This window comes from Symphalangus syndactylus, chromosome 14 (genome assembly GCF_028878055.3).
Source record: "Symphalangus syndactylus isolate Jambi chromosome 14, NHGRI_mSymSyn1-v2.1_pri, whole genome shotgun sequence".
In the NCBI taxonomy this organism is placed as follows: Eukaryota; Metazoa; Chordata; class Mammalia; order Primates; family Hylobatidae; genus Symphalangus; species Symphalangus syndactylus.
The window spans coordinates 90880107-90905790 of NC_072436.2; the positions used below are offsets into that span (position 1 = coordinate 90880107).

General features: G+C 35.5%; 1 protein-coding gene across 27 annotated transcripts in view; it reads left to right on the top strand.

Annotated features, from left to right (window-relative positions):
• The window catches only part of NRXN1 (neurexin 1), a 1136968-nt gene that overhangs the window by 1060494 nt on the left and 50790 nt on the right, over positions 1 to 25684 (top strand). For 2 of the 27 annotated variants that reach the window (XM_055242633.2, XM_055242634.2), the window contains exon 1: positions 20396 to 21470. The exons of the other annotated variants lie outside the window; for them this stretch is intronic. In XM_055242633.2, coding sequence (XP_055098608.1) covers positions 21438 to 21470 — 33 coding nt within the window. In that variant the 5' untranslated portion in view covers positions 20396 to 21437. Of the gene's footprint in view, positions 1 to 20395; positions 21471 to 25684 lie in introns of those variants that run through there. 27 annotated transcript variants of the gene reach the window in all.

Sequence of the window (25684 nt, forward strand, 5' to 3'; positions counted from 1 at the left end):
ACTGTGAGAAATGTGTATCCTTAGCTATATGAAATCGAAAGGTGCAAAGAAGATTGGAGAGACTGATTATTTTCTCTCCCTTCCTCAGGTGTTTTCTCGTTATCAAGGAGTGTTTCAGTCGTTCCTTTGAGTTGGGTGAAATTATGAGTATTACACCTAAATTGTCGATATTTCATTCTCTCGCAGCATTGGATGTGAGGCATTGGTGTGACAGAATCCTGTTTCTCACACTTCAGTGATTTTTCCATGATGTTATGAGCAAAGTGGAAGAAAACTGCTAACCTGTTTATTAACTTCTAGAAATTCACTCTCACCTTTTGCCTTACAAAAAGCAGAATACTTTCTGGTTTGACTGTATCATCAAATAATTATTTTGAATGAGAATGAATGAGTATGACTGGCCAAAGAAGTCTATTTAATGGCTGTAAGTTTGCCTCTGGAGTTTAGGATGACCATGTTCTGTATTTGTTTCCTTGAAGTAGTTCCCTCAGCTGTGATGTTTTTACATGGCTTGAGGTCCTTATAGGTAGGTTGTGACCATGTGATCTCTGAGATACTTGTATTTTTCCCAACAACTCTTACCAGTGTAGTTTAAATATACTCTAATCTTCAAGAATCTGTGTGTCTAGAAAGCAATAAATTATTTTGGATATTCTGGCATTGTATCTGAGTGTCATATTATCTGTGAATTAAAACTACTCCTTTAGTGCCTTATCAGGAATTTCCCAAACTAAACCTCTAAAACATACTGGATTTGTCTATTAGCCATATTGCTTCAAACATACCAATAAAGAAAGAAAGAGGCCTCTTGCTTATATTCTACACCTATTTCTGCCTGCACATATTAATATTTTGACCTGCTGGTTTCCGCAATAAGAAAGCACACAAGAGAAGCCCAGGTTTGTCTGCAGAGTCATCAACACATTGAAGAGCAAGTTTGGGTTCCAGTTATGAGTCTTCATAGGCATTAAGGAGGAGTGCCCCCGTACTATGCTTCATTACTGCTTCCTGAGAGACTCTGCTTGTGAAGGAAAACAGAGGATCCCCAGTGTGATTCTGAAGCAGTGGTTTATTGACTATAATTAGTTATTCAGTTTCTGTATTGTTGCTGAGGACAGTTCTCTTGGGGTGCAGGGCAGGAAATTTGAGAATGCCATCTGATGGGCATGTGACTTTGAAAGGTTGACAGAAGGCAGAAAACATCACCACAGCCAGTTCTTCTAAAAGTTCTTCAAGAGATACAAATGTACCATTCAAATAAGTTAATGAGGTAAAGGTGGACACCCTATTGAGGGTATTTTGGGACAGAATTCAGAAGCTTTGGATTTTTTATCTGCTATGATGAGCAATTGCCTTATCTTTTTCTGTTTTTTCCATGATTTCTAAATGTATTTTAATTTCTCAAAAGACAATTTTTAGGGCAGTTTTAGGCTCACAGCAAAATTAAGAGGAAGGTAGAGGTTTTCTTTATACTCCCTGCCCCCACACACGGATAGCCTCCCTCATTATCAACACCCTCCACTAAAGTAGTGCATTTGTTACAATTGGTGAGCCTGCATGGACACATCATAATCAACCAAAGGCCAGAGTTTACATGAATGTTGTACATTCTGTGGATCTGGACAAATATATCATGGCATGGATCTATTATTACAGTGTCATACAGAGTATTTTCACAGACCTAAAAATCCTCTATGCTGTGCCTATTCATCCTATCCATAAAACCCCTAGCAACCAGTGAACTTTATACTGTCTCTGTAGTTTTGCTTCTTCTAGAATGTCATATGGTTGGAATTATACCACATTATTGCCTTTTTATATTGGCTTCTTTCACTTAGTAATATGCATTTAAGATTCCTCCATGTCTTTTTATGGTTCAATAGCTCATTTTTTTAAATAATAATATTCCATTATCTGGGTGTACCACCATTTATTTACCTGTTTACTTACTGAAGTACACCTTGGTTGGTTCCAAGTTTTGGCAATTATAAATAAAGCCACTATAAACATCTCTGTGCAGGTTTTTGTGTGAACATAAGCTTTCAAGTTTTGGGAGTAAATACCAAGCAGAGTGATTGCTGGATTGTATGGTAAAAGTATGTTTAGCTTTGTTAGAAACTGCCAAACTCTCTTCCAAAATGGCTGTGAAATTGTGCATTTCTACTAGCAATGAATGAGCATTCCTGTTGCTTGACATCCTTGCCAGCGTTTGGTGTTGTCAGCATTCAAGATTTTGGTCATTCTAATAGGCATGTAATGATATCTTATTGTTGTTTTAATTTTCATTTCCCTGATGGCATATTATGTGGAGCATCTTTCATGTGCTCAATTGCCATCTATATCTCTTTTTGGTCAGGTGTCTATTAAGATTTTGGCCCTTTTTTTTTGTTTTATCATTGTTGAGTTTTACGAATTCTTTGTATATTTTGGATCACAGTCTTTTATCAGATAGGTCTTTTGCAAGTATTTTTTGCTAGTCTGTGGCTTGTCTTCTCATTTTCTTAACAGAGTTTTTCAGAGAACAGAAGTATTGTTGTTGTTATTTTGTTTGTTTTTCCTTTTTGAGACAGTCTCACTCTGCTGCTAGGCAGGAAGGGCTCACTGCAACCTCCGCATCCCAAGTTCAATCAATTTCCCTGCCTCAGCCTCCCGACTAGCTGGGACTATAGGCATGCACCACCATGCCTGGCTAATTGGTTTTTTGTTTGTTTGTTTTTTGGGTTTTTTTTTTTTTTTGTATTTTAGTAGAGGCGGGGTTTCACCACGTTGGCCAGGTTGGTCTCAATTTCCTGACCTCATGATCCACCCACCTTGGCCTCCCAAAGTGCTGGGATTACAGGCATGAGCCACTGCACCCAGTCCAAAAGTTTGTTTTTATTATTTTAATGATGTACAGCTTATTAATCATTTCTATCATGGATCATCCTTTGGTTTTGTATCTAAAAAAGTCAGTGCCATAACCAAGGTCATCTAGGTTTTTCTCCTGTGTTGTCTTCTAAGAGTTTTATGGTTTTTCATTTTACACTCAAGGGTTTGATCCATTTTGAGTTAATGTTTGTCAATTGTCTGTCTCTAAATTATTTTTTATATGGATGTCTAGTTGTTCTAGTACCCGTTTGTTGAAAAGACTATCTTTGCTTTAGTATGTAACCTTTGTTCTATATCAAAGATCAGTTGATTATATTTATGTAGGTCTGTTTCTGGGTTCTTCTATTCCACTAATCTATTTGCCTTTTCCTTCATAAATACCACAGTGTCTTGAATACTGTAACTTTATAGTAAGGCTTGACGTTAGATGATGTCAGTTCTTCAACTTTGTTCGTCTCCTTCAATATTTTGTTAGCCATTCCAGGTCTTTTGCCTCTCCATATAAGCTTTAGAATCAGTTTGTCAACATCTACAAAATAACTTGCCAGGATTTTGATTGGGATTGCATTGAAGCTATAAATCAAGTTGGGAAGAACTGACATTTTGACAATATTAAGTCTTTCATCTCATGAACATGGAATATCCATTTATTTAGTTCTATTCATTATTTACTTATTTGATTTCATTCCTCAAGATTTTGTAGTTCTCCTTAAATAGAAGAAAACTACTTATTTTTTAGATATTTTGTTTGATTTACATCTATGTATTTCATTTTGGGGGGGTGCTAATGTAAATGTTATTATGTTTTTTATTTTTATTTTGAATATTACTTGTTCATTGTTGGTATATATGAAAGAGATTAACTTTTATATATTAAACTTGTATCTTGTGACCTTGCAATAATCATTTACTAGTTCCAGGAGTTTTTTCTGATTCTTTCGGATGTTCTGCATACACAATTGTGTCACCTGGAAGCAAAAATAGTTTTATTTCTTCTTTCTGAATCTGTATTCCTACTATTTTTTTTCTTGTCTTATTGCATTAGCTAGTAATTCCAGTATGATGTTGAAACAATTGGTGAAAGGGGGATATCCTTCTCTTGTTTCTAATCTTAGTGGAGAACTGTCAAGTTTCTCACTATTACATATGATGTTAGTAATAAGTTTTTAAAAATGTTCTTCATCAAGTTGAGGAAGTTTTCTGTTTATTTTAATTTTTGCCAAATTTATTTATTTTAAGCATGTTTAGTAAATTATTTACTCTAGATGTAGGAAACATTTACTTAGGAGTTATTTGTGTCAATTCTACCTTGATTGTGTTGTTCTGTGTAGTCCTGGGGTATTTTGTACCTTGCTACCACCACTGAGTTAACTGCAAATAAATAGAAGAAGTTAGGAACCAAACCCCAACTGGAGCTTAATAAATGCAGATACTTTTGAAGCCTGCTAATAATGCCAACATTAGCTACAAAAGGTATTCTTTCATTCTATGTCTAGTGCCCTCTGTGAATCAGGTATTAGGAATAACATGATGAATAAGATTATCACTGACATTAAGAACCAAGTAACTATTAAGATCATCTTTCACTCATTTCTTCCTGCTCTTCACTTCCCAAATTAACATATCAGTAAGTCTTATGAACACTGACTTCAGAACAGTCAGCTCTGCCTTCTCCACCACCAACACCTGTGGCAAGCCATTATTATCTCTTGCCTAAACTGCAAAACCCCCTGACTCACATCTCTGCTTCTCCATGGAACATATAGGATGATCTTTTAAATATATAAATAAAATTATGTCATTATTCTGCTCTTACAAACTTCAATCATTTCCTGTCATATATAGAATAAAGTCACAGTACCCTACCTACCCTACACAACTTCCATCTGGCAACCTCTCTCTCCCTCCTTCCTTTTGTCTTTCCTCGCTGTGCTCTTAGATCATTCTTAGATCACACTGTCTTTCTTTTGATGCTCAGACTCTTTCTTATCTTAGGGTCTTGGCAGTAGTCATTTACTGGGACAGAAATGTTTTTCCCCCTGTAGTCATATGCTGGCTCCTTCTGATTGTTCAAATCTAAGAGCCTTTCCCTGAACACCCAATATAAAGGGCCATCCCTTTTACTATGTTCTATCACTCTTCGATAGTTTCTTTTTTTAATTTATTGCTTGGCTGTTTGCATGATTGAAAGGGAAAAGTAGCCCCTGTTGTCTGGGAACTGATCTAATCCATAAGTGAGGCCTCAGCATTGTTAGAAGCTGGCCCGGAGCCCACAGGCAGACGATATTGTTCACCCATTAGAGAGAAATAACTTCATAGAGTACCAACATGAAACACAGTCACTCTAAGACCATAATAAAGTGAGTGAAAATAATGCTATGTCATTATTTCATTTAAAAACAGGTAAAAATTGATGTCACTATATAACCCACAAAATGTTAAACCATCTTATTGGTTAAGTTGAATACCACTTTCCTACTCACTCTAGTCTGCTCTTGCTATAGATAAGATTTATTGAGCTGTCCAATCCTAGAATTGCTTCTGCTTTCTGGCAGCATCGAATACAGAACAAAGTCCTGTTTTCTTAAACCCTCCCCAGAATCACCTAATAAGCCTGAATTCTTTTTAATAAGCCTTTACTAATGCCCTTACTTAGTATCTTACTAAGATACTTCATGGCTCCCTATGGTGTGTGTTCTTCCTTGCTACAACAATTAATAAATTCACTTGTTCAAGTAAAGGTATGCTCCTCATGGTCTTTCCTTGGAGGGCATTGACCGGTTTGTTGGTTGGCTGTTGGTTTTCTGACTTTCTTCAAATAGAAGATGAATTCACTTAGAGCCTTATTATCACATTTGCTACTACTGCATCTGCAGAGTCTTAAATAGACCTGCCACTTAGTAGACACGATACATGTTTGTTGAATGACTTCTTTGATATTTTTGACATGGAAATTTAGTAAGCTATAAAACAGTGATTTTCAAGTAAAGATCCTTAGCTTCAAGACCGCAAGTTTTCACTTGGTGGATTACAACCTGAACCAGAAATGTAAGTCCTTTATTTGCTTTTCATAGGCAAGTGGCACACAAGCCACTGGACTTGGATTTTCATCATGCAATTAAGGGCTACCTATCAGCTTATTAAGAATTAAACAATCTTAGCATTCATAAGCTTAAAATTGCATACATTTACAGTTACTCAGAACTCAAATGGAAAAATCTAGAGTCTGGCTGCCACATTGTGCTGGTCAATGCTTCAGATTCCCACTGTACATGCATATGAACAGGTGGTAGAAAGTCCTGCCTGATTTCTGTTGGATATCGTTTTCAACTGATGAGAGTTTTAATTTTTAAAATAACTTGTTATAAGTTTAGTTATAGCATTTTCAATTTAGTTAATTTAGATTTCTTAACTCTGCTATGTAATGGTACATAATTGCATCAATGCACATTTGTTAATAATTAAATTTCAGACATATATGGTTTACAGTTCAAATATTAATCATCTCTTTTCCCTCCCATTATCTTGCTTCCCAAATTTATTTGTACGGTGATAATTCAATTCATTCTTAGTGCTCACAGGTCAATAGGCAGGCTTCGGGGCTTTATTTTTTTTTTTAATAGTTAACTGTGTCAAGACCAAAATTAGTTTAAGGAGGGTAAAATGTCTAAGAGAACTCTGTTACTAAGTCACTAAGTCTTCTGGCCATGTACTTTGTGATTCAGCCATGAGTTTAGGTAATGTAAACCTCTTCTGAAAGCAAAAGACAACTAGTATATCTGCTGTCCTATCACTCATGACAAAGGAAGAGTCAACTCAGATCTGTGACCCCTCTTTTTGTTTCCCAGTCTAGCAGCTATTTTGTTTACCCAGATTTTAGTAGGAAAGAGCCTTCTTTTCAATATATACGTTTTTTTTTTTTTTTTTTCCTGATAGAATAGTCAAAATAGTTACCTGATTACCAAGGTAATGGCAGACACTAAGTCTTTCTCTGGGTTTCCTAGATTAGGAGATAATAGAACCATTTTCAAAGAGTCAAAGAATTTATTTATTATGTAAGAAAACCTTTAATTTAGGAGGATGTTTCACTCTTTAATATATATTTTCCCAACAATCACATTTTGCAGCAATTTAGCAGGGATGAATGTATAAATGTTTCATTTCCAAGTTACTAAGTGAGTGCCTTTCAAAGGATCTGATTTGGCAATAGAACACATAAAAATAATATTTGTTACTTTTTTTGTTCCACTCATAGACATAGGAAACTATAGCTTCTAATCAATTCAAACTTATAATTATTTTCATATTTTTGCTTTCAATTGTTTTGTAATTGTGAAATTACAACCAAATACATAAATTGATTAGACCTTAAAATACTGCCTAATATGTTAGGATAAATTTTATAGGAAAAAAATGTGTAATAATAACTTCTCTAGAATTCTAGTTTCTTTTCTAAAAGTCACAGCTGATGCAAAAAAAAAAAAAAAAAAACTTTGTTTCATCTAGAATAAATTTAGGTATGATTAGCTCATCCTTCTATTTAGGTAGAATGTTGACATAATGGGCTCAAAATTTGACTAACTATACAAATACTACTGTATCACGTATTTTAAAGGTCATTAAAGGGACCATAAGACACTATGGGCTTCAATCTACCAATGGGTCAATTAATCAATATTACATGTTGAGGTATACTGTGGTTCCAGGCAGGCTTACCACATGCTGTAAAGTGATACCTAAGGTTTGTGATGATGATCTCCATCAGGAAAATTTCAAATAGGGAAACAAAAATAGGACATATATGTAAATTAGACACAAAAAATAATAAATAATGTATGCTCTAAATATTATAAAAACATTAGAGCAGTGTTTCTCAAAATATCGTCTAGAAGTCTTGGGAGGCCAAGGGTGAGGACAGGGAAAAGGAATGTTGTTAAGACCTTTTCAGTGAGGTCAAAATTATTTTCAAAATAATACTAAAGTTTTACTGCATGTTCTCACTCATATGTGGGAGCTAAGAGAAGTTTAGCTCATTGAAATAGAGAGGAGAATTGTAGGCTGGGAAAGGTAAAGGGGGACGTGAGAATAGGGAGAAGTTGGCTAACATATACAAAATTACAGTTACATAAGGAGGAATAAGTGCTAGTGTTCTATAGCACTGTAGGGTAAATATGGTTAATAATAATGTATATTTTCTTTTCTTTTCTCACTCTGTCACCCAAGCTGGAATGCAGTGGCTCACTGCAGCCTCAACCTACCCAGCTCAGGTGGTCTTCCCACTTCAGCCTCCCAAGTAACTGGAACTACAGGTGCGCACCACCCCACCTGGCTAAATTTTTGTATTTTTTGTAGAGATGGGGTTTTGCCATGTTGCCCAGGCTGGTCTCAAACTCCTGGGCTCAAGCAATCCACCTGCCTTGGCCTCCCAAAATGCTGAAATTATAGGTGTGACCGAACATGCCCAACCTAATGCATATTTTCAAAAAGCTAGAAGAGAGGACTTTGAATGTTCCCAAAACAAAGACATGATAAATGTGTGAAATTATGGATATGCTAATTACACTTATTTGATTATTACATGTTGTATGCATGTATCAAAGTATCACTCTGTGTCTCATAAATATGTAGTTATTATATGTCAACAAAAAAAGAAAAAACTTTTGTTACCCTTTTCATTCTCATTGTTTCATAAGGATACGGTGGAATTTTTTAGAGACTACATGACAGGAAATATTGCAATAGATTGAATGCAGAAGCAAATATGAGCCCCAGTCTTCTAATTTAAAAGATATTGAAAAGATCTGCAAAAATGTAAAACAGTATTATTTTCTTTAAAATGTATGTTTTTAAAAATGTAGTTCCCTTTTAAATTTATGTTAATGGGTTTATTGTTATTTTTAAATGAGTTAAATATTTAACTTTTATCACCTTTAATTTCTAATAGAGTAAATATCCACATATGTAATCTACATAAACCATATGTATGTCTTTGGAGTTTTCAATTATTTTTTAACAGTGAAAATAAGATCTAAGACCAAAATTGAGAATCGCTGCTTTAGAGAAATGCTAGATTATTTATGTGATTATTTATGTAACATATGTGCCCTGTGGCATCTGAGTTTCTGGCCAATTTATCACTTCATTTAGATGGAAGTTACATATTATTAAGTTAACATTCTTTTAGGTTGTCTACAATTTGTGATACTGGATTTTTTTAATTCATGATAGTGGTCTTTAGAGTGTAAAGTGTTTTCTTCACAGAAAGGATGGACTTTTAATTATTCCACAAATGAAGTACATTTCCTTGGGTCATACCATGAAGTCATTCTGTACCATAAATTGTTACATATTGGTATGGCCCCATTGAATGTGAAATGTGTTGTCAGTATTACTAATAATGGTTTAACTTCCAAAGTGAGTGAATATTTTTTTGTTGTTGTAAATATCAAGCAATGTAGATTCAAGATTTTGTCTGTGTTATCATTCTCACTCATTTGCATGACAATACGCCTTCTTAAGTGAAAAGGAGCAGATGAGGTTGTAGCCAGCTTGCTGGGAAGGTGACTGGTGGTGTGTCCTGCAGGTAAACTCCATTTGTCTTGCTTGTCACAGTGGAAGTAGAGAATCTCTAAAGCAATTAATGTAGCATTTAAAGAAGTGACTAAACTCAATGCACACTAATGACTTCATTGTTTTTGCTTGATCTGACTAGAATTTACGCACAAATGACGACTGAAATAAAGCCTAACATTTTCTAAGAGTGCAAGCAAAATCTAGTGCATTGCAAAATAAAACATAGCGTCTTTTCCAGGCTTCACATGAATCTGTACAGTTTGAAAAGGAGGAAAATTCTAAGAATAGTATTTACCAAGCCAAAGCCTTTGGTCTTCATTAAATATAGAACACTAATTTCTTCCATGGTGAATGAGTTATGTCAAAAATAAAATTTATTGAATCATAGAATCGAAATAGTCTATGCAAATCCTAGATGTAACTTCTTCATCTTAATAGTTAATAAGGATTTCTGCTATTTATTGACCATTGAATCTATGCTAGTTTCCCTAATAGGTGTTATATTTTATCTTATTGATACCTTATGGAAATTTTCGAAAGGTATATATTGCTGTTACTCTCATTTTACGGGTGAAACAGCTGTGACTTAGAGAAGTTGGACTAACTAGCTAAATCTAAGTGCCAAAGCTGTAAAACCAGATCTGTCTGATTTCACTGCCCCATTCTCTCCACTAAGTTATTCTCTCCCTATAGTCACATATTACATGCATTGGATTGGCAACATTGATCACTTTTATTTCTCAGGAAAGGATGCCCAAACAGGCAGATTAAATGGTTTGTACCAAGTCACCAAATAAGAAACAAAATCTGTGTGTCCTTAGGTGGACATGTGGAACTCAATCCAGGGCATGGGACTAGACATCATTCTTCTCTGAACTTTCAGAATGCTTACTACTATGCAATATAACTTCTGTGGCATTTATAATACACTATCGTGTGTGTGTGTGTGTGTGTGTGTGTGTTCTCAAAGAACTTTGTCTTATATTTATCTTTCCCACAATTCTTTGTACCTAGTTAGGCTGTAAGATGTATTGATGACTGAATGACTAAGTAAAGAAATGGCCCAATACAGTGCTTTCCGGAGTGCAAGCTCTAGGAACTACCAAGAGCCATAAAAGAGGAGAGAAAGGAGCCCCCCTTCACTGGCCACTCACTTCAATATGAGTCCTCTGATACTGTTTTTTATATTGAATTATTCATAAGCATTATTTTGGAAAAAAAGTTTTTATTGCTAGAGAAGTTTCTGTTTGTTTTTAAAACACCTGTTTAGTTTATACGACGTCAGATCTCATTTTTTCAGTTTTAAATTAGCAAAATTCAGTTGGGTCTAGTGATTTTACTAGAATGAAGGCTACAATGTGGCTTAAAATATGTGAATTCTGGTTCTGATTTTTCCACTTGCTAGCTACATTTCTGTGTGTTAGATTACTTATCTTTCAAATTACATTTATGGTATACTTGCTTTGTCTGTATTTGCTTTTTCTGATTTTTTTTTCTTAATTTTTTGAAACCAGGTCTCCCTCTATTGACCACACTGGAGTGTAGTGCCATGATCACAGCTCACTGCAGCCTCGGCCTCTTAGGCTCAAGTGATCTTCCCACTTCAGCTTCCAGAGTAGCTGAGACTACAGGTGCTGCATTACCACACCCAGCTAATTTTTTTTTTTTAATTTTAGTAGAAATGAGACCTCACTATATTGCCCAGGCTGGTCTCAAACTATTGGCCTCAAGTAATCCTCCTGCCTCAGCCTCCCAAAGTACAGGAAGGAGTCACAGTGTCCAGTCTTTGTATTTCTTGCCAGTTTTGGTAAAGATAAAATGAGAGAATATATGTAAAAATGCAACAAAATGCACAGTGATATATGTTAGAATAATTATTGATTATATTTTGTTAAATAGTTTATCAGCAATTATTTTTAAATATTTATTCCATCTACATTGGGGCCATGTATATGCTGTGTTCTCCACAGGTGATTTATAATCTTATTTACTAGTCTTAACACTTAATTAATAAAAGTTGTTCCTGTATGAACTAGAAAGAGACATTTTCTGATTCCAGAATACCTAAAAGTCATTATCTAAAGGACTCAAAGATCTGATTCACAGCATATCACAGAATTGTGCTATCTAAGCCTGAAAGTCATCAGCAAAGGTATTAAAAATGTAGACCTACAAAATATATAAATGTAAAAAATATAAAAATATAATTTAAAAGACCTATAAAAATATAAATGTTCCTATACCTTAGTATAGGTACTAAGTGACCTATAAAAGACTTAAGGAAAGAAAGCATTTTTATGCAACATACAGCCACAGATTTTGACTTGAGTATCACATTGACATTTATTCATTTATTCCTCATTTGCTTAACAAGCATTTATTGAATGTCTAATATAACCAGCCCCTGTGCTAGAAGCTGACGTTCCAAAGATGAAGTGGACAGCAGTTCATCCCTTGAGTTGCTAATAATCTAGGAAAAAGAAAAGAAATACACAAACTATAACAAACACAGAGCTATTTGAATAAGTGCCCCAAATAGCGTTATTACAAAGTACTATGGAAACACAATGGAAATAATGACTAACTCTTCCTAGAGGATTTGGAAAGGCTGCCAGAAAGAATAGCATTTGAGCTTGGTACAAAACAATGTGTAGGAGTTTACCAAAATTTTTTATTTAAATGGGAAAAGGGCGTCCCCAGATAGAAGAGACAGCATGTTCATTCCAATAAAGATGTTATAGAACATAGCATACTTGAGACAATGTGAAAACTAGAACAAGTCTTTTGAAAAGTAGTTTGACAGATTGTTTCAAGATCTATAAAAACACTATGTCTTTAGTCCAGTAATCTCATTTATGGTCATTTATGTTATGAAAAAAATACAAAGGAAGAAAATTGTTATTTACAAAGCAGAAATGCAGAATAGAAATGTGTCTATTATCTAAAAAACACAGAATAGGTATGTACATTACAATACATCAATTTTATTTATTCTTTTGCTACTAGAATAATTATGAATATTCTAAATCAAGATGGAAAATGTATGTGCCATTATATAACTTATAAAACCAAAGAAAATTATATCTTTATTACTATAACTAAAATTATACAAATAAGAAATGAAGAAGAATTTGAAATAAAAATCAAAACAACAGCATCATCAACAAAAATCATGTGAAGTTTTGTCAAGGTGGTGGGATTTTGTGTGATTTTTTTTTAAGTAGATTTACTTTTTTGTGGTCATGTAATTTACTAATTCAACTAAGAGTTATTGATGATTTCATATGTGCTGGAAGCATTGCTAAGCCCTCCAGCTGAAAAGATACAGAAGTTTATCATTTTAATAATAAATTCTAACAGTTTTAAAGAAAAACATTTTATACCTCAATGCCTTTGCCAAAATAATTAACTCTACCATCATTCAAGGCCCAAATTGAATCGAACCTGTTCCATGAAATCTATTGATAATCTATTCATCTCATCATTCCTAATCTTTTTCTAGATTTATCAATCTTCTGTCTCTCCAAATGAAAGACGTTGTGTTTAATAATTGAATTGGATGACCCAGCATGTCCAAGGCTGGTGTGACTTTCTGCAGGAGATGGTTGGAGAAGAATCTGGTTCTTGACTTTATGTACATTGGAGAGTGTGTATCTCAAATAAAGTCTAAAACAACCTACGTCAGGATCACCTGGAGTACATGTTATACATATAGATTTTCACTCTCATCCCTGGAAATTATAATTCCGTAGATCAGGGTGGGTCCAGACACTTTGCATTTTTAATAAGCACCCTAGATCTTAAGCAACTTAACTTTGGAAAACCATTGCTATAAAATATTGAGTCTTCATGAAATAAGTGCATCTGATGCTGGAATTTTCCCTTGGAATGCTGTATTTATATAAGTGTCCATTTGAAAATATCTTCTGTTCACTGATTTTTTTATATATTCAGTCCAAGCTGAGCTTTGTTTCTAACTCAGATTTCACAGTTTTGTTAATAGGCAACATTCACTCTATGTGGATTCTGTATGTACATATGTGTAGGGTTATGAAGTCATCTGTGGCCTTCTTCATAGGTGTCTTATTTAAGTCATTCTTGTTGCATAAAATATTATTGTTTGGCTCATTATCAAGAGCGGGGAAAGTGGGGAGGAAGAGGATTTACACTTGATAATGCCTGACAAGCTATATTCACTGACAAGCCAAAGTTTCTCGTATAGTCCATTGTTGTGCCTCAACTACATGTAAGGTTTTATGTTCATTTTTCCTTTTGTTCTTTGCCCTCTTCCCTCCCTACTGTTCATTCTTCCTTTTATCCAATTTTCCTTAATTTCTTCTGATGGACTTGTCCATGGACTATGGTTTCTTGATTAATGCTTTCATCAATCAGTTACCAAAAATATTTAGTCACTGACTGCTGTTTGGTAAAATGCATTGTCCTGGAAGATTCAGTTCCTTATTAACCTTATCCTTTGGGTCTTGAGGTTGGATCAAAGTGAACAATATGCCATCCTTCTGTCAAAGTAAAAGAAATACGTCGCATGCCAAAAAGCTCAGAAAATTTAAAAACTGGTTAGAGACTGGCAGTAGGAAATGTAGAGATTAGCCTAAAATTAGCATGTTTTGGCACCATTAATCTTTGACCTTAAGCTTTCCAACCTAGAAGTCAGCTAGGAGGAAAACTACAATTAGATTTCTGTACAGTGTACTATTTCATTTTCATGAGTCATCATTTCACATGAAATGGCTGAGGACTTTTCTCTGGGAAGATTTATTGTCAAGCAATTGGGGAGGTTTTCATCTGACTTCAGTAGGTTCTCATCTTATAAAGGAAACTTTACGTCTCTCTAGAGGTCTAGAAACCCATCATATGAAAACCCCTCTCAAAATAAATTATTTTCTAGCATATACAAAATGACATTGCCTGTATATCTGCACATTCATGGTTTCTAATTGCAGCAGTAGAGGTAGGAACCAATTCAGCCAAGTGCCATATTTGTAGGTTCAAAAGGGTCATCCTGTTCTAAATGCTATGATTTGTACATTTCTTCTATGCACATTAATCTTCCTTGCTCAAAAATATTTTCAACTAAAATACTTTATACTTTATCTAATTCATTATGGGAAACTATCCCTTAATGGATGGCTCTAAGTCATCTGCATTTTTCCTCTCTGCTGTGAAGCTATTCTCTGTTCCAGTTTCTCACTTGGTAAACAACTAGTCCTACCAACTTTCCTTTTTATTTATTTTTTTAAAGCTTACCATTTCTATTCATTAGAAATCTTGTTGATTTGGCTTTTCCTAAAGAAGAATTCCGAAGCTGAAACTCCAGTATGGTCCCAAGGTTCTTAAAGTATGGAAAATGGAATGTTTGTTAACAATGCAGACTCTTGGAATCCATCTAAGTTAGAGTGGGAATCAGTCCCCAGGGAAGGACCCAGAAATCTGGATGTTTAACGTGTGCCTTGTTGGTTCTTACGCATAATAAACTTTAAGAACAACTATTCTAGAACGCTAGTTCTGATTTGGAGAGGACATTCAAAATGTAGTCGTAGACTTTCAGTTGCTAGCTTCATGGATATATATGTTATTTAATCCCTCTGAGTCCCAGTTTCTTTATTTTTAACATTAGCATAATAATTTTTAGGATATAATGTTAATGAAAAGATTGCCTGGGGCCATAGATGTTTTGTTTCTGTTTCTTTTTTAAAAAGCATATATACCTAGATAAACAACCAGTGTAAGAAAAACAAAACCCACAAGAATACAGTAGCAGAAAAAACAAACAAACAATATATGACTATGTGGAATTTTACTCACTTGGACATTAATTTCCTTCTTATCTCTAATCCATACTTGCAAATATTAAATTAATAGTTAATAGGAATTTAATGGTACTCCATAGTCTCAAAGTAGTGCTTCCATTATAAGGAGCAAAGGAAAAATAACAAAAAACTAAGACAATCTGCTTGGATTTTCCACCACTTCTATTTTTCCCATCTCTTAAAAACTGAAAACAGTCCAAAATATTTCCCTATGCTATAGTTCCTCTCACCTGGAGTTTACTTTCTGACATAATATGTCTTTTGAAAGTCATCCATGCATCCTATTCATCATGACTGTAGTGCAAATAGAGATGAGAATTTTCATTAAAAAAAACTTCAGCAGCCACTTAAATTCTTCTGAAAGGAGAATACTCAAGGCTTCTTTGTATTTCATAACCTATAAATACTCATTGGAATATTTTGGAAGATAATACTTCCTCTCCCTGATAGCAAAGGCTTTCCGTGCCTTAATACAGCATCAACATGGGAAAGAGAAGGCTTTGGAGATTTTTATCTCTTATTGAACATCAACTTTTCCCCTCCCTCTAAGTTTTAGTTTCTTTGTTTTTTTGAGTCTTGTTCTGTCACCCAGGCTGGAGTGCAGTGGCGTGATCTTGGCTTACTGCAACCTCCACCTCCTGGGTTCAAGCCATTATCCTGCCTCAGCCTCTCAAGTAGCTAAGATTACAGGTGCATGCCAGCACGCCTGGCTAATTTTGGAATTTTTAGTAGAGACGGGGTTTCACCATGTTGGCCAGGCTGGTCTCGAACTCCTGACCTTGTGATCCACCTGCCTCGGCCTCCCAAAGAACTGGGATTACAGGCATGAGCCCCCGCACCCAACCCCCTTCCCCTAAGTCTTACCCTGGTTGTTATCTATGATGATTTTCGAAAGCACCTTGAAATTTGTCAATATCAGGTTCACTGATTGCTTTGAATGGTAAAGAATGTCACTTTCACTTAAAATTTAAAACAAATTATTTAACCTCTCTACATTAAAATCCATCTCTAAAACGAAAGAGTTGGACTATTCAAGTTGTAAAAATCTATGTAGTTTTAAGAGAATTGTGACATGTAGTTTTCTCCCACACCACAGAGGTTGTAATAATATCCATGGGTTTGTGGTCATCTTCTTTTTTTTTTTTCTGTGGCCTCTCTTTTCTTTTTATGGCTCTCTCTCTCTCTCTCTCCTCTGCCCTCCCTCCCCCAGCTGTTTTTCTGCGACATTTCCAACATTTCCTTTGCAACAAAGGCATTAGTTTTGCTTAAAGCTGCTCCAGTGTCCTAGTGCTCCAGCTGGCTCTGTCTCTGAGCCTTGCTGCACTAATCCTGAACACCACAGGCCTGACTGTGTGGGGATTAGCATTAGAGGAGTCACAGGAGGAAAAGCACCTGAAGTTAGTCCTCAGAACTCTGTTTTCAGAAACCTTATCTATGAATAGAGAGACTTGGTGAGAGCCTGAGGACAAGAACTGCAGACATAGTTTCTAAGGTGAGAGGGTGGCACTCTGTCTACCATGCAAGCTGTGGTGTAGGGTGGTCCAAGATAGGATTTGTTCACTTTCTTGCTCACAAGCTCACCTTTGTAGAGAAAGTAGCCTCAGAATTATAATTTGAGGGTTACAGAAGTTTCGTCTCCTTTATATATTTCCTCAGCTAGTCCTCCTTTGATCCCTGTAATTACTACATTTTCTTTTCTGGGGGGAATGGAGTCTTGCTCTGTCACCAGGCTGGAGTGCGGTGGCGCCATCTCAGCTCACTGCAACCTCTGAGTCCCTGGTTCAAGCGATTCTCCTGGCTCCGCCTCCCGAGTAGCTGGGATTACAGGCACCTGCCACCACGCCTAGCTAATTTTTGTATTTTAGTAGAGACGGGGTTTCGCCATGTTGGCCAGGATGGCGTCGATCTCCTGACCTCGTGATCCACTCGGCTCAGCTTCCCAAAGTGCTGGGATTACAGGTGAGCCAACGCCCTGCTACATTTTCTGTCCATACCTTTAAAAATGCAAATATCATGCAGAGCAATAAAGGCTTCAAGTATATTGTTAATTTCAGTTAGGTTAATTTCTCACTTTAATTCTCTTTAAAAACCTATGAAGAACAGATAACTTGACCTATCACAGCATTTGAATAAATTGACCCTAATCTCTTTACTAACACACTTTTACCACTGACTTCCAGGTCACCATCCTTTGAGTTGTCCTCCCATCTCTTCATCCTCGCTTGCTGTTTTTTCCTCTTTTCTGTAACTTATTAAAATTGGAGAAAACCAGTGCTTGGTCCTTGGTCCCCTTCTCTTCTCCATCTAAATCTTGTCACGTTATGATATATGCTTCACAATACAGAATATATTTATTTAATCTTTTGGAAAGAAGGTAGAAAAGTTTAGCATTTAGAACATGGTTTCTCTATCTCAGCACTGTTGACATTTGGGTCCAAATAATTATTTGTGATAGGGACTGTCCTGTACATTATAGAATGATTAGCAGCATTCTTGGCCACTATCCAGTAGATGCTGCTAGCACCCTCCGGTTTTGACAACCAGAAATGTCACCAAACACTGTCAAATGTTCCCTGGGGGGGTGGGGTAGAGCAAAATCACCATCCCAAACCACTGCTTTATAGCAGTTTTATGTAAAACCCCAAAAGCCTTAAATTATTCAAATTGTAATCTTTGACTTAATTTGGCCAATTCATTTTTTTTTAGGTTTGTATCTCTTCAAGTTACAAGAATCTGAATAACAACAAGAGCCAACAATAGAATCTATAAGCCAAGTTTTGAGTTTTGGACAACATAAGCTGCTTCTGGGGAGGAAACACGTGAAAATTTGTTTTGTCTTTAGCCCAACACCATTATTGGTAAAAACATGGATGTTATTTTGCCTTTGAAGCAGCAGTGAACAATACCCTAAATTGAAATTCAAGTTTAGCTTGGCCACTTTTTGCTAATTGCATCCAGCTGAGAAAACTAAGGCTTGGAGAGGTTAATTTGCCCAAGTCTGGGTAAATATACAAATCATTTACTTCTCAGCCTTTTACATTCGTGCCTGGAAGAATCAGACAAAATTTGGGTTAATCGTCACTCTAAATTGTAAGGCTCTTAATCCGTGTCTGTATTATTATTTACATTCATAGATAAAAGAACTTCAAGTTGATATGAGATGTGAAGGTCTTCAGCAAAGATTGCCAGAACCTTTATTTTACAGTTCCCTTCTTGCCCCCACCTACACTATTTTTTTTACATGAAAAAAAGCAGGCCACATACCCTTCCCTCTGTCTTCCTTCCTTTCCCTCAAGATTTTCCCTCAAAACATACCAGTCATGTTATTCTAAACCTAAATGAACATCGATAACATTATTTTAATTAATTTTAAATTAGAAAAGTAAACCATAGACTTGAACAAAATGTATAAAATGATACCTAATAAAACTATGTCTCAGTCCTACCTTTGAACTCAGTCTGTCTCCTCAGATGTAGCCACTACTTGGCCACTATTAACTGATAATTTACGTCCTTACAGAAATTTCGTATAGGTCCGGCAGGGTGGCTCATGTCTATAATCCTGGTACTTTGGGAGGCCGAGGTGGGCAGATTACTTGAGATCAGGAGTTTGAGACCCACCAGGCCAACATGGTGAAACCCCATCTCTACTAAAAATACAAACAAACAAAAAAAATTAGCTGGGCGTGGTGGCACTCTCCTGTAATCCCTTCTACTCAGGAGGCTGAAGCAGAAGAATCACTTGAACCTGAGAGGCAGAGGTTGCAGTGAGCCTAGATCCCACCACTGCACTCCAGCCTGGGTGACAGAGCAAGACTCCATCTCAAAAAAAAAAAAAAAAGCCGGGCGCGGTGGCTCACGCTTGTAATCCCAGCACTTTGGGAGGCCGAGGCGGGCGGATCACGAGGTCAGGAGATCGAGACCACGGTGAAACCCCGTCTCTACTAAAAATACAAAAAATTAGCCGGGCGTGGTGGCGAGCGCCTGTAGTCCCAGCTACTCGGAGAGGCTGAGGCAGGAGAATGGCGTGAACCCAAGAGACGGAGCTTGCAGTGAGCCGAGATTGCGCCACTGCACTCCAGCCTGGGCGACAGAGCGAGACTCCGTCTCAAAAAAAAAAAAAAAAAAAAAAAAAAAAAAAAAAAAAATTCTTCCGCTTATGCAATCATTTGTGTGTGTATACATGCATGTATTATGTAAATAAGTATAGCCTATACACAATTTAAATTTTATGGCTTTTTCATTCAAATGTATCTGAGAAATCTCTTCATATAAGGACATATGATTTACCACATTGTATTTTACAGATGAAGAGTATTTCACCTGTAAGGCTGTATCATAGTTTATCTAATCAGTTTACTATCAGTCATTAAGGTGGTTTCTAGTTTGGGGCTATTACAGTGCTCTAATGAATAGGTTTAGTGTTGATGTTTTATTATTATTTTCTTTTTGATGACAGGTGCTCTGAGTCATAATATTTTTTAAGAATAAAGTTAGTTGAGAATTATGTTATTATCGAATAGTCTGAATAAATAGAAAAAAACACATGACAACATCTATTTTAAAAAACTGGAAAAATACTTTATTGTTTCCTGACAGTCAATACTGAATGAAAGAAAGAATTTGCAAAAAAAACTTGACAGGGTTCAATCTTTCAGGAATGTGTTTAGTTTAAAAAAATAGTTGCCAAGACAAATTGAGCTTTGGAATTTCAGCATTCTACAACTCATAAGCTTTACTTATGAGGCACACCTATCAATGTTTATTCCAATACACTTTTTTTCTAAATAGTGTTGCCAGACTCTAAAAGATGTTAGAATTAATTGTTTCAAATGCATGAATAGCATGAAAACTGGGCAATGAAAAGCAATAAAAGTGCCAGGGTACTTTTTCTTCTAGAAATTTTATTCCTGAAGATTGTTTTATGCTACTTTTGAGCTTCAAAAAAAAATCTCCATGATACTGTCATTTGAAACACACACTGGTCTCATCACTTATAGCCTACCCTGTCAAACTGTATATAATTAAACATATAATATATAATTGTATATATGTATATGTATATATAACTGTATATATAATCATCCCAGTTACATTGAAGAAGTGTGTAAACATATCTGTTATTACAGTATGATCACTGGAAACAGATGTATTTGGGGATATATTTCCATATGGTATTCCAGATGTGTAGTCTTTGCTTACCAAATAATTACTGTAAATTTCACAGAAAAGGCAGCAAATAAGTACATAGTTTCATCATTGAATAATACATTTGTTCTTCAGGCTTTGGGAAACAGGATGTGCATCTCTTGGTGCTTGTTTTTATTTTTAATGATTGGTAAAATGGCGTATTTATTGGGACTTAAATTGTCTTTAAAGAGGAACAGTTGTAATTGGCAAAAAAAAAAAAAAAAAGCCTAAGAATGTATTTCTTAATGTTGCATAATTGTCTTTACAAACTCATCCCATAAAAATACTCATTATAAACATGGCATTCAAAAAATGTCATTCATTAACTTAAAAATAAAATTATAATTACAAGCCTTCGAGGAGATTCTGCTAGGAGGGTTGCATGCTAATTGCCCAGTTTTAAGTCTTCTAATTTAATATTAGGTAAAAAGATGATAATTATCTCAAGAAAAACACATAACAGTTTAAGTGCTGGGGAAAAAAAAGTTTCCCTTCCGTGTTTAGCAATCACACTGGATTCGAATACAATATACAGAAAATGTTCGTGCATGAAAATAAGCCTTTTTTGGGGTCAGGGGGTTAGAGGGAGGTCTGTTCCCCTATGCGGTCTCGTTAGGGGAGCAAATTCAAAAGCAATGACTGCTGAGACTTTTTGAGTGGTGCCGGGCTGGGCTGTGTACCAACAGCCTCGTCAACTGCAGACGGAACTGCAGCATCCCTTCCTGCCGTAGCGCGTCAGCCATTGGCTCCTCGGTGACACGTGACTGATAGAGCCTTTTCTGTGTCTTTTCTCTCCCATCTGTGTGCAGGGCACTGATAGGCCGGGCTGATGCGCAGGCAATTTATCATCTTGATCTCCCACTGAGTCAGGGAGCTCTCCTGTCACCAGTATTGATTTCAGAGGATGGACTAAATTTCCTAGGATTTCCATTAAGAATTAAGAAAAAAGCTCTAAGCACGCAGGGTAGCCAGACAGACATGGATATGAGATGGCACTGTGAAAACTCGCAGGTAGCTTCTTCTGTCACAGCCGCTGCTGAGCACAGCTTAGATCTGCAGCATGCAGGGTTTAAGATACGAGAAGTCTAAAAACAATAATAATGAAAATAAGAATAAACTCATTTGGATAAACTAATTTTAAGATTTATGTTAAAATATTTCTTCTTGAAGATTGCATGTCAAATTTATGCACGCTGTATGTGAAATGTAGAAAGGTTGTTTTAAATTTTAAAATGTCCTTAAACCCTGAGCATGGTTGCTTCTAGTTTTGTTTGCTGCTTTGTATGAGCTTCAGGGGTTTATCAGCATGCTTGTGGCAAAAACAACCAAAACTTGTGTGTGTGTGTGTGTGTGTGTGTGTGTGCATATATATGTATATATGTATTAACTTAGTTCAAGTAAAAGCATGAATAAAAGCTGCTTGCAATACTTGCCAGACTGCTTTATTATTGTTAATGACTTGCTGAAAATTTTGCTTAAATATGCTTAGATTCTGACCATGCATGCTTTTGTGGCAGAGTGGGATTTTCATGAGCATTTGTAAAGATGGAATGTCTGAATTAAATGCATGTTTGGTAAAACAGAAAACGTATGAGTGATCAGTGATTAAACCTGACTAATGTAAATATTTCATGATAAGATATGAGTAACATTTACTTACATTAATTCTGCTTACTGAAAAAAATGCATGTCTGGGATAATGAAAGTGTTTCTGTTTCTGAAATATTAATTTTGATAATTTCAACAATAGTAAGATTTTAATTTTCTAAAATGCCTCCCAGATGAAATAATTAAAAACATTTTTAAAGAAATTATATCCTAGAAGAGGATTCTAAACTGCTGTTTGTGTATGTGAGAGACCATGTGCATGTTCGTGTGTGAATTCCTTGGGGAATTGTTTGATACCCTCCTAGCTAGTCCTTATTCTGGAGAAAAGCAAAAATGCCTTGGCATTCAAACATTCCCTAGGCCTGTGGGGAATTAGAGCTAGCAGAAGCAAGAGTATAGCCAGATGGGATTGGCATGCTTGGAGTGAGTGGAGACAATAGGTGGGGGTGGAGCAGATGGAGGACAGAAGGGATTGCATATCAGAAAAAGGGTAGGAGAGTGCCCTTAGGGAAGAGTGTGCTTAATAGTGAAGGAAGCCTGGCCTCTCTTTTCAAGGGAACTTCTGATTGCATCTTCATTTAATTAGGAGACAGAATGTCATGTCCGTGGTGACAACTATTTTCATTAAGTTAGATAGCCCTTGCTTCATAAAGGGAAGAAATTCCATGGAATAGAAGTTGCTTTACCAGATTACAAATGGTGTGTTGTCTATTTGTGGTGTTTGTCACATTTTTCTCTTTGCCAAGCTCAGGAAAAGCAGAAGAGAAATTAACATTAGGCTATTGTATTATTTTAGTTAGTAGCATCTAAATATAAATGTGGCAATTAATACTAAAGTTATTTACTAGACTTTGGATGATTCAAGCATCTATAGGGCTTACCAAATTTTTCCCTAAATAAGTTTTCAATTCTGAAAATGTTTAGAGCCATGCTAACTAATCTACTATTATTTTACTTCTGACTCTTTAATAGACGGCCATTTACAGAATAACTTTTGAATATTTTATTTAAGTATTTGTTGATTTTATCATGCAGCGTGGAGGCTGACCAATACCCAGTTCAAATTCTGAAATGAAATTAATCTTTCAGCAGCCTCCATCAAGCCCTCTGTCACCCCCAGCTCCCAGAGAACTGGACACAGCTTTTGCCCAGAAAAGTCATAGGACTGAAAGAGGATGGAAATCAACTTACTTCTGAATCCTCTGATTTTAATGACTCTTACAAAATTCTAGATGAATCCAGATACAGTTTTCAGTCCTAAGTGCAAATTAATCTGACAAAAATCATGCTTCTAAAATGTAACAGAAACACAAATTTAAAATGTTTAAATGCAATCTTTTGGGTTGCCCGCAGCTCACTTGTCAGTTATCTAGTGGATTTTGTATTAATATATGTAGAGAATTTCCATTCTCCAAAGAAAGTTTCCATTCTCAAAAAAGTTCTTTTGACTTAACTTTTGAACCTTGGCTTGACAAGAAATTATGACTTAGACAAGAAGAAAAAAATTTTTACTTTTAGTACCTTAAGGTAAATCCAGGATAATATACTCAGATCATTATACTAGTTTTCCCAAAGTTGAAGAATAAAGCCAACTTATTTCTGCTGCAATTTCCTTCATACTCTATCCTTAAAAATTAATGGAAAAAAAAATCACTAAGCAGCAATATGCTCCTCACTTGGCAAATTCCCTGTAACATTTTTAGAAAGAGTCTCCAGACCGATCTTTGGACAGATATTTATATTATGGAGAGTAGGCTGCTGTTCATTAAGCAAAATTAGCCAGTAATAAAGGATAAATATTTTCATTGACTTTGCACAATCAAGGTTGCCCAGTAGGCTAAGAGACACATTCTCCTTATGGGCAGAATGGAATGAAACTAGAAGAGTCCTGAACTGTTATTAAATGTCTGGTTACAATAGCATTTGGGCTCAACTGCCAAGGAAACTTCTCACCAACACATTAACTAGGGAAATGCTTACATATTTACAAAATAATTAGTGATGTAGCATCGCATATTAAAGATGTTCTGGGATGAAATGCTACTGTCTGTGTCACTTCCATATGCTTCTTTAATGTATGAAATGTGTTCATACCACAGCATCTGGGTGCATTTATAAAGTACAAGGGCAGTCAATTAACTGTATGATAGATGCAGTAACCAGAATGCTAATTGATAGGAAAAGCCCTCTTAGCTGACACTTTTTAGTTTTCAAATGGGAAGAAAGCATGTAGCCAAGTACTTTAGGCCTTTGTCTATATTAAGTTTAAATATTTTAAGAACTCAGCTTATACTCTACCCATTTAGAAAAAGACATTTAAATGAGATTTCACCCTATCAAAATTAGTGCTCTTAATTCTAGTATTATGAGCACTACCAAAATCCACAGCTGAACAGCGTTAATGAATATTTAATCATACTTAGATCAAGTGGTGCTTTTTATTATTTAGCCTTCTCTTTTACCTCCCATTTTCCCTGCTCCCAGTGTTTTATTCCTCTGCTGCTTTACCTTTGGTTTACGGACTCAAACACCAATAGATAGGAAAAAAATGTCGTCCATTTGCTTCAGAACTTGAGATTATTAAACATAAACAATAATCTTTGTGCAAATTCAGGATAGTATAATGACACCAAGTTTAGATTTATGCATTCTTCAGCATTTACATTTTTGAAATTTACAGTAGAGTTACCAGTATTGACCCAGAAAGACTGATTTTACCTTCTGCTATCTTATTTACATTTACTTGACAGCTGATATTTGAATCTCCTGAAGGTCTCCTTCCCTCATCACTCTAGCATAGAGAATGGAGCTAAGGACAATATTGTGGAGTAGGTAGGCAATTTCCAGTATACAGAAAAATTGGAGAGAGTCACAGACAATTATACATTCATGGATATCTCTAGGGTCTTTTGGCACATTAAAGACAATATGAGTTCAAACCAAGTAACAACTATTAAAACTTAAAGCATAATAATAATAAAATTTAAAAACATAGATATATGAGATAGTTTATATTTTTGCATCATAAACTATGTGTGTTATCACTACCTATTTCCATTTGCTCCTCAAATTTTCACCTTTATTTTAATTCATTTGATTAACCATAAGTAACTAGCTCAGAATTATTTCCCAAAAATCAATGATACATTTTTTTCATTGTTGTGCTATATATTTTTTGATCTGTGGGTTAAGCCACAATTCATTTTCTTGGGAATAAAAAACATTCAAATACTTGTTTGACTATTTTCCCATAACTATAATGTATAGCCTTTTGTTATAAAGTCTCCATTACTTTAAGTATTCATTACTTTGAAAGACAAAAACTATATATCATGGTGGGAATGACTTGAATATTATTTTGGAGAGCCAAAACAAGTCAGTTCCCAAAAGAAATCAGTTCTGCAGTCTTTATGCTCTCCCTTTGTTTCCCCTGCTTTTTTATTAAAATGTAATGAGTCTTGTAGGATTCCACCATCTTGGCTCTAAGCCTATTTCAGATTTTTGATGAAAAGCATGATTACGTAAGTTCACAGCCTAAATTTATTAGTAAAGTCACGGATAAAGTGAAGGCTTAACAGTATGGGGAAATGCCATTACCTGGCTGACTTAACATCGTT